This window comes from Corvus cornix, chromosome 5, assembly GCF_000738735.6.
Source record: "Corvus cornix cornix isolate S_Up_H32 chromosome 5, ASM73873v5, whole genome shotgun sequence".
Lineage (NCBI taxonomy): Eukaryota > Metazoa > Chordata > Aves > Passeriformes > Corvidae > Corvus > Corvus cornix.
In genome coordinates, this window is record NC_046335.1 from 2,163,824 (window position 1) to 2,173,473 (window position 9,650).

Here is a 9,650-nt window from a genome sequence, read left to right on the forward strand (position 1 = left end):
GCCAGGAATTTCTTCACCTAAGTTGTTGGAGCAAGTCCAGAGGAGGCCACCAAGTTGAAAGAGGACTGGAGTACCTCGGCTATGGAGACAAGCTGGGAGAACTGGGGGTGTTCAGCCTGGAGAAGGTCGTGTGGAGACCTCCTTATCTGACGGAGCCAGAGCCAACAGGGAAGCCAGAGAGGGACTGTTCACCAGGAACTGTAGGGATTGTGATTTTATATCAGCAACAGTGTGGCCAGTAGGACTAAGAAAGTGATTCTTCTCTTGTGTTGGGCACTGGTGAGGCCACACCTCGAGTGTTGTGTCCAGTTCTGGGCCCCTCAGTTCAGGAAGGACACTGAGGGACTGAAGAGTGTCCAGAGGATGGAGCTGGGGAAGAGTCTGAAGCCCAAGGAGCGGCTGAGGGAGCTGGAAAGGGGCTCAGGCTGGAGCAAAGGAGGCTCAGGGGGGACCTTGTGGCTCTGCACAAGTCCCTGACAGGAGGGGGCAGCCGGGGGGGTCGGGCTCTGCTGGCAGGGAACAGGGACAGGAGGAGAGGGAACGGCCTCAGGCTGGGCCAGGGGAGGATCAGGTTGAACATCAGGAAGAGTTTCCTCACAGAAAGGGTGATGAGACATTGGAAGGGGCTGCCCAGGGAGGTGTTGTGTGTCCCCATCCCTGGAGGTGTCCCGTGAACGACTGGACGTGGCACTCAGTGCTCTGGGCTGGGTAACAAGGGGGGCATCGGGCACACCTTGGACTCACCGAGCACGGAGATCTTCTCCAATCTTAATGACTCTGTGATAAGGACAAATGGGTACAAATTGAAAGAAGGGAAATTTACGACATACGGGAAGAAATCCTTCCCTGTGTGAGGGTGGTGAGCCCCTGGCACAGGTTGCCCAGCCGGCCCTGGATCCTTGGAACTATGCCAGGCCAAACTGGACGGGGCTTGCAGCACCCTGGGCTACTGGAAAGTATCCCTACCCATGGCAGGGGGTGGAACGAGCCGGCATTTAAGATCCCTTCCAACCCCAGCCATTGCGGGATTCCCCGATCCCGCCTCCCCCGCTCTCCTCTGAGGGCGGGCCCGGCCGTGACGTGGCGGGAAGGCGGAAGGGGGGGGCCAAGATGGCGGCGCTGGGGCGGTGTCGGGCCGCGCTGAGGGCTCCGCTCTGCGCTCTGCTGTGCCTGGCGCTGGCGGCCGCCGCCCGGGGCAGGCCGAGCCCCGTGAAGGTGCTGTCGGACGGGATGTGGAGGGAGCTGCTGCAGGACGAGTGGATGGTGGAGTTGTGAGTGGGGAGCGGCGCTGCCGGGGAGGGCTGTGGGGATGTGTGTGGGGTGTGTGGTGACGGGGCTGTGCTGCTCCCACAGCTACGCGCCCTGGTGTCCCGCCTGCGAGAACCTGCAGCCCGAGTGGGAGAAGTTCGCCGAGTGGGGAGAGGACTTGGGGGTGAACGTGGCCAAAGTGGATGTCACGGAGCAGCCGGGTGAGAGGGGCTGGAGGGGGCTCCTGACCCCCTCAGGGATTCGGGGTGCTGAGGGATTTGGGGGTGCTCATCTCCAGTGTGTGCTTTTGGGAAGCAAACAGAATTAATAGGGATACTAAAAGTCTTTTACTCATCTCTACCAAAGGCACATTGCTGTGTGACTAAACAGCCTAATCTTGCTTAATAGGATCTCAGAATGGTTTGGTTGGGAGGGACCTTAAAGATCATCCCATTCCATCCCCTACCACACCTTCTACTATCCCAGGCTGCTCCAAGCCCTGTCCAACCTGCCCTTGGACAATTCCAGGGATCCAGGGGCAGCCACAGCTTCTCTGGGCACCCTGTGCCAGGTTTCACACAGGAACCTCCAGCTCCCCTCACAGGGAGGAGACTGTCAGATAATAGATAAAATAGATATAATTGAATAAATAGCATAAATAAAATGGATAGACTATAATAGATAAAAGGAATTAGAGGTTTTCTCCAGAGCACGATTTGGAAGATATCAAGAAGATTTTTTGCTGTACTTTTTAAGCAAAAAATAAGGTTTTAGCCTTGCCATTCCAGTCCCTCCCTTGGTTGGTAGAAGGGAGTGCAGACAATCTGCTCTCCCCCTGCTGAAACTCTCCTGTCTGTGTGGGATTTGTAAATGTGGCTTTCCCCATGCTGATCTCTTTCTACAGAAACACTTTTGAAACTTTCCTCACTTGGATTATTTTCCTCAAGGTTGCTGGAGGCTGCAGATCATGTGTGCAAAGGAGAGCGTCTCTCTCTGAAGAGCTACAGCCAAAACAGTCCAATAGAGCAATTATCCCTGGATATCTCTTTTTCCCCATGGATAAACTTCCTTGTTCTTCATCCAGGGACGTTTTTTAGACTGTGTGTGCTGCTTTGACATGCACAAGGTTGTGTTGGATTTCATTGAAAGATTGATACCTAGGGATGCCATTGTATTTTGGGGTGTTACAACATTTCCTTCCTCTTTTTTTTTTTTTCCATAAACATACTCAAAATAGTCTCAAAATAACTTTTCTTATAGGGTTAAGTGGACGATTTATCATCACAGCTCTCCCTACCATCTATCAGTAAGTATTCAACACAGCAGAGATTTTTTGAGGTGAGAATGGGCATTTTTTCCTTTTTCTGGGGGGCAAATAAATGAGATTTGTTATGTTCTTTAAGAATGGGAGCTACTTTTCACTGACACAGCCACTGTCTCACCTGCTGTGACCTTGTGCTGCCAGATGATTTCTTTTCCTTTCCCTTCAGGCCTTATTTATTCTGCCTTTTCATGGGTGTTTCTGTTTTGCAATTGTTTCTCTGTAGGTTGATCTTCAGTGCAGGTGTGTGGCAAGGGCTTAAGGAAGATCATTATCTTCTTTTTTTTTTTTTTTATGGAATCACAGCCTAAAGCTAGCCAAGGTATTCATGGAGTCAGTGTTCTGGAAATAACTTGGAGTTAGTCAAGGTGTTTGGAAAATATTTCAGAGGCAATATCAGCTAAAAGAATTGACACTGAAAAAGTGAAGATGTAAAAATAGGCAAGGTGATGGGAGGGAATTTTTTGGGTGGAAACAAATGCTGCACTTGGTGCATATATTGGACCATATAAAATAAAGGATTTTGTGGTGGTGGTGGTGTTGTTTTACAGCTGCAAAGATGGAGAGTTCAGGAGATACCAGGGAGCAAGGACTAAAGCTGCCTTCATTAATTTCATCAGTGACGAGGAATGGAAATCCATTGAACCAGTGTCCTCCTGGCTTGGTCCTTCCTCTTTCCTGTAAGTTTTGGGTTGGTTTTTGCAATAATTTATTGCCAGATGTCCTGAGGTGTGTCCTGCTCCCTGTTCCCAGCTCTGTGTGAATGTGGTGGGTGGGTGGGTGTCCTAATTCTTCCTCAGCTGTGGGAGGGTTGTCACCATAGCACAGGTGACCTGAACATTGTCACCATAGCAGAGATGTCCTCAGCAAGGTTTACCTTAAGGTTTGAAGTGATTGCTGGTGACTGCATTGTTTCCTAAACTCTTGTAGGTAACCTGCTGACCCTTGAAGTTGCGTGGTTTCTGTGGCACTGAGATGGGTTTGCCCAGCTAAATCCTAGGAAATTTCTTCCACTCTTTGCAGGGGTCTACAAGGAAGTCACAGAGGGATTCTGCATCAGGAACTAACAGGAAAAAGGGGTTCAAACTGTCAGAGGGGACTTTAGGTTTGATATTGGGAAGGAATTCCTGGCTATGAGGGTGGTTCTCTTACAAGGTATTATCCCACACCAAGGAATGTGTGAAACTGGGTATTAAATTAGTATTAACAAGGTCTCTGTTATTTTCTATATTCAGACACTAAACTTAAGTGTCTGAAGATCTCTCAGCTCTTACAACCTGATTTTCTTCTAATAGCTTAATTTTTTGTTTTAATAAAACCTCCTGATGCTTCATCCTTAATATCTTCACTAGAGTTCCAGCTGGCTTCTCACTGACCGTTGGTCCAGATGGAACTTAGAACATAAAACTATCTTGAAATTCATGTGTCAGCAGAACCAAATTAAAGGAATTTGGGAATTTATGGCTGTCCATGTACAAGCTGAGGTTGTTTCACACAGGTTTGAGGCTGATTTAAAGGAGTTCTCAGTTACTCTTCTCTGCTTTGTTTCAGGATGAGCAGCATGTCAGCATTGTTCAAGTTGTCCATGTGGATCAGGGTATTTGCTTACATCTCTTCTTCATTTTATCCCCCCAGTATGATGCTGAACTCTTCCTGAAATGCTTTTCTTGTCTTTAATTCCAGCACGGCCATGGCTATTTAACAGAAAATCTTGGAATACCAGTCTGGGGCTCCTATGCTGTTTTTGGTTTGGCAACTCTGTTCTTAGGAATGGTCCTGGGACTTGTAAGTGCAGCCTTTGGGAGTAACTGTGTTACACTCGTGCTGCCTCCACCTCAGTTTTGGGCTGGGGTTTTGGGGTATCCTGAGCTGGGACACAGGGATGGGGAGCAGGATGAAACCCCCATAATCCGAGGGGAAATGGTCACGCCAAGTGTGAGGCTGGATGGGATCCACCCCCTGGATAAACAGCTGAACTCGATGTTAAAAGTCTTTTCCAGCCTAAATGATGCCAACGTGCAGAATGTTTGGGAGTTTCAGCTTGGATTTCTTTGCTTTCAGATGATGGTGTTCCTGGCAGACTGCATGTGTCCCTCCAAAAGACACAGACCACCACAGCTCCACCCTCAGTCAAGTAAGCCCACAGCAAACTTCATTCAGTGAAACTGATTGGTAAATGTCATTTGTAGAAAAGATTCTTATTAAGGAAATATTGGTGTCTGTAGGATGTGATGCCGAGTGTAGAACTTGGCATTTGGGATTGATGCTTCACCCTTAGGGTTTAGAGTGGGTTGGGATTTTCTGTTTAGTAAAGCTGGGGTATTTTTAATAAACTGGTTATAGGGAGAGAAAAAGTGTTTTGAGAGCATTTTCATACCTGCAAGACACGAAATTCCACATGGGCAGGGAGAGAGAACTGAGTGGAGCTCTCAGTGTTGCCATGCTTGCCTGTGATGTTTAAAAAGTGGATTTTACTTGGGAGTGGTATTTATTTGTGTATTTTTCCTTTCTCCTTGAGGAAAACAAGGTCCAGAGTCAGCTCAGCTGCTGAAAAATAGGTATGAAGAGCAAGAAGCAGATGAGGGAGACATCTCAGATGATGAAACAGAGGGTAAGGAGGGGAGCAAGAGAGACTGGTCACAAGGTGGTGTCCGGCAGCGCCCAGTGCCCACTGCTGCTCCACTGGAGAAATCTTAGCTGCACTTGCATCAGGATTAGCGTTTGAGTCATCCACTCAAAGGGAGATCAAAGTCAAATCCTTCAGCTTGAAGAGAAAAATGACTCCTGGCTTGGTAACGTTGCTGCATTTCATGAATTGGGAGGAAATAATAATAAAAAAAGGCATCAGGTATTCCAAAGGAAAACTTGCTGTTGCAAATGGCTGGAACTTCTCCTGTCTGTGTGCAGGGAAGTGCCAAGGAATGATTGCTGTGGCTTCTGGAATGACTTGTTCCCTAGGGATTATTTTGAAGAGAATGTAACCCAGAGTACTCGTTGCATTAAAGGGAGCATTAGCAAGGAAAATGCACTGACCGGGTTGTTGGTGCAGCATTCCAAAAGGGTTCCCTGTTTTTATGCTGTTTTCTCAGTATGAATCTCTAGTTGTGCCCTGAAGAAATGCTGAGGGGAAGAGTTCCTTTAGTTATGGAACTAAAATTCCTTTGGTTTAGGCTTTTATCATGACAAAAACTGCTTTTTGCTATGACAATGAGTGCTACAAACCCCCCCAACCTTTTTTCTTACAAAGAGCTGATGGAACTTAGCACAAGCACTCCGTAGTGGGATTCTCTGGCTGACCAGAAACCTGCTGCTTGCATCAATTTCTTCCAGAAAAGGCTGTAGAAAACTCTGTGAGCTGCTTGGCAAAGTAGTTTTTCTTTAGGAACAAATGACAAGTAGCACCTCGGAGTCTTGTCTGTCTCTGTGACTCCACGTGGGAATAGTTTACACGCAGGGTTCTCTGTGCAAATCCTCTCCATTCCTCCTCCTTAGTGCCAGGTGCACTCTGCTTGGTTTTAATCCATCATTTCTTAGTCAAATCTTGCTGCAAATCCATGCAGGCTGTACCTGGCCTGAAATTGAAATAACTCCTTCCTATTTCTTTTACAGAAGCTTTTTCCCCCCCCGCCACGTTTTCACAAAACCATTTGGAGCATTAAACCTGAATTTTTTTCTTTAAAAAAAAAAAAAAAAGGTGTAGTTTACTCTTGTCTGTATGGTGTTTGTTTTCATTCTGTATAGAAATAAAAAGAATGCACATGCCCATTGGACCAGTGTTGTAAAGAGTTTTCCATATTTTTAAACTAAATTCCGAAGTTTTTTAAGGGAAGGATGAGCCTAAGACTGAGCACATTTAGATTTTTTTTTTTTTGACAAGCCTGTGTCTGGTATTTTTGTTTGTTTGTTTGTTTAGCTTTGGGGTTTTAGTTTTTATTTGTAGTTATTTGGGGGGGTTTTTTAGTTTTTATTTGTAGTTATTTAGGTTTTTTTTTTTTAGTTTTTATTTGTAATTAGTTAGGGGTTTTTTTATTTTTTATTTGTAGTTATTTAGGTGTTTTTTTAGTTTTTATTTGTAGTTAGTTAGGGGTTTTTTATTTTTTATTTGTAGTTAGTTAGATTTTTTTTTTTAGTTTTTATTTGTAGTTATTTAGGGGTTTTTTTAGTTTTTATTTGTAGTTATTTAGGGGTTTTTTTAGTTTTTATTTGTAGTTATTTAGTGGGGTTTTTTTTAATTGGTCATCTGACTTCTCTCTTTTTTTATTTTCTCTACATTGGTGCTCTGGAATGACTTGACTTCAGTGCTGTATGTTAGAAAGATAAACTGATATTTGAAAGGGTCTTTTTGGCTAAAATCGGAGTGTCCCTGTCCTTTTTTAAAGATAAAACCTCTCCTGGTGTTGGAATGAAGACCACTGTGTGCCAGGAATGCCCTTAAGGTGTTGGTTTTGTGGAATTGCCTTAAATTCTCTAGAAGTTTCCATCTCTCAGCCTTTGTCACTCCTAAATGAAGCAATAAATAAATAAATACTAAGGAGAAGTAGTAGCACTGCCTTTGATCAGTGGTGATTTTTCAGTTTGGAGAGGGCTGGAGAAGACAGAAATGTTGGAGCTGGTAGGAAAAAGCGTTGAATTGTTTTAAAAGCTGAACTATCTTTGCTCACTCCGTGTGGGATATATTTAAATGTAGCTTTTCTAAGTGCAGGGGTTTCTGATTTTTCAGTTACAACCAAACTTGGTGCAATATAGAGAGGACCCCCTGATGACTTTTTGGCTGACTTTTCATTTTAAAAGAACACCCAGCCTTTCCTTCGTTGTGCTGTACTTGTGGGCTCCTGGTTGAACAAGAACTTCCAGCCCTAATTTACCTTTTGCCTCTGCCTGCTGCTCACTTCTCCCTGCCTTAGGCACAGAACCAAGCCCCAAAGCTGCCTCTTAGGGGTGACTGTTCCCAGCTGCTGGAATCCGGCCCCTGTGTGCAACTCCTGCTTGGATTATCCACAGGCAGCCTGTGTTTGCTGATCTCTGCTAATCTCACCCTTCATATTTTCCATAATAATTATGGTTTTGTCCTGTGAATATTTAAGTTCCTTGACTTTTTTTGTTGTTGTTGTTGTTTTAAAATCTCTATTCCAAAGATGTTTACTGAGGCTGAGCACTGTAACCTGAGTGTAAGAGCCTGTCCTTTGTGTGTTTTGATGTTGCTTGAATATCAGTTTTGTAAAAAGCAGACTGCCCTTTCCATATCACCACCTGGACCAGGCCTGATTCATTTGATTCATTCATCAATTAATGACCTGTAACAATAATTTTGTTTTTTGGAGAGTCTTCAAGTAAAAAAATAACCACCAGCTTTGGGTTCCTGTGTTTGTGTCTTTTTGTTGGTTTGGTTTTATTTTTTGGTCAGGATCTTGCTGCTTAGTGATGAAACAGCTGCTTCCATGAATAAAAAGTGTAACCATGCAGCTAAAAGAATGTTTAAGTTTTCAAGAAAAGTCAGGTTTGAATAATAATTCAAACTAAAGCTGCACTGAGTGATTTTTTTTTTTTAGTCAAGACTGGCTTGGGTACCTCATTTTGGTAGATGGTTCCAATGGTTTGGGAAGGAGCTTTCACTCATGCCAGGCTTAGCCAGAAATGGTAATAAAATGTGGTTTTGTGTAGCAAAAAAAGTAGGTTGGAGTTGACAAATGATGTTTAAAGTTCATTTTTTGGGCGACTGTTTTCTGTAGTCGCGTAAAACGCGTGCGAGTGGTGTTGGAGCTGAAGATGGGCCCCTCCCCTGGCCCTCCCACACTGCATCCAACCCCAGCAGCTGAAGGGATCGACACTGTGGGATTAATCTTGGAGTGGGAAGCTTAATTCCAATTTGTGGGAGCTCTGAAGTGAAAGAGGCTTCTTGGGGAGGGGACAAATCCAGACAAGGAATGCTCGGAGCACTGCTGAGGAACAGCCAGCCCGCTCCCTGTTCCTTCCCTTCCCTCCATCTCTGCCCTTGGGAATGGCTGTTGAGGGTCTGGGAGCTCTGAACGTGTGGAATTTCCTGGAAAAGTGCAATAATGCTCTTAGTTCCTCCCCAGCAGGAGTAAGGAACAGAGAACTCCACAGGCACTCAGTGGATGCTCGTACAAACCTCACCCCCCTCCTCTTCCACTCAGTGTGTAACATCCAACAGGAAATAATGGCAGAAGGAAAAAGCCAAGGGAAGAGTCAAACTGAAGGATTTTTAGATATTAAAATGGTTGGGAATTGCCTGATGGGAAAGAAACAACTGGGAATTGTTGGCAGTTGGTGTTTCCCAGGTTGCCAAAGGCAGCTGCGGGTTTGGGTTGGAAATCAGTGTTTTCAGTTGTGACGATGATTGATGGGAAAGGAGAAATTTCAGTGTTCAGCACTGGTTTAGAAACACCAAATACAATCTCAATTTTAAGGTTGAAGAGGGAATTGTCTCCTGCAGGTGTCTTGTTCCTTGTTTGCATCATGTGGAATTCTTGGTTTGACCTGGACAGCATCACCTTTGGCCCTTCCCTGAGTTTATTCTGTGGCTGATTCCCTGCTGTCCACTCTTGGATCAGCTTTTCTTTACCTTCCAAACTCCCTACCTTGATTAATTCTGTGACTTTCTAGAAGAGATTCACTGCAAGGCAGATCCAGAAGGATAACTTCTAGATCCTAGGAATTCTGCCTTCCCCAGGTGCGTTCCTGGAAGCCAGGAGGAATCCCTGGGCAGGAGGGGTTGAGGTGGGTGTGGCTGATGTGTGAGTGATGTCCTGAAGTGAGGGCAGGTTCTGAGATCCCTATGAACAGCAGAGGGGGGGAAAGCACCAGTGAAATGTGTGTGTCTCTAAAAGGTTTTTTCTGCATTAAATTTTGTCTCTATTGAGGAGTTTTAAGAGTCCGAAATGAGAAACCATTAATGCAAACTCACTATTAAAGATAATATTTTTCTTAGCTGTGCTTTTCCTTCCAGAGTCTGTTTTGCTGAGCCTGGACCTCAGTGTCCTTTTTTCCCCCCTTTTGTGTGAGCGCTGATCCCTCAGGAAGATTCTCTCTAGATTTTTCTTTAAGCTCCTTGGCATGTGGA

The 9,650-nt window shown here is 45.0% G+C and overlaps 1 protein-coding gene across 1 annotated transcript; it reads left to right on the forward strand.

Annotated features, from left to right (window-relative positions):
• The first annotated feature begins 1,093 nt into the window (after positions 1 to 1,093).
• On the forward strand, positions 1,094 to 6,339 carry TMX1 (thioredoxin related transmembrane protein 1). Its single transcript, XM_039553079.1, has 8 exons — positions 1,094 to 1,271; positions 1,354 to 1,469; positions 2,509 to 2,554; positions 3,121 to 3,249; positions 4,121 to 4,166; positions 4,253 to 4,354; positions 4,631 to 4,703; positions 5,088 to 6,339. The coding sequence occupies exons 1-8, from the start codon at positions 1,111 to 1,113 to the stop codon at positions 5,264 to 5,266; spliced, it is 852 nt and encodes a 283-aa protein (XP_039409013.1). The 5' UTR covers positions 1,094 to 1,110; the 3' UTR covers positions 5,267 to 6,339.
• The last annotated feature ends 3,311 nt before the right edge of the window (positions 6,340 to 9,650 follow it).

Coding starts and splice junctions, on each gene's coding strand:
- TMX1 (XM_039553079.1), top strand. CDS start 1,111: ATGGCGGCGCTGGGGCGGTGTCGGGCCGCGCTGAGGGCTCCGCTCTGC. Junction 1,272..1,353: donor GACGAGTGGATGGTGGAGTT/GTGAGTGGGGAG, acceptor CTGCTCCCACAG/CTACGCGCCCTGGTGTCCCG. Junction 3,250..4,120: donor CTTGGTCCTTCCTCTTTCCT/GTAAGTTTTGGG, acceptor GCTTTGTTTCAG/GATGAGCAGCATGTCAGCAT.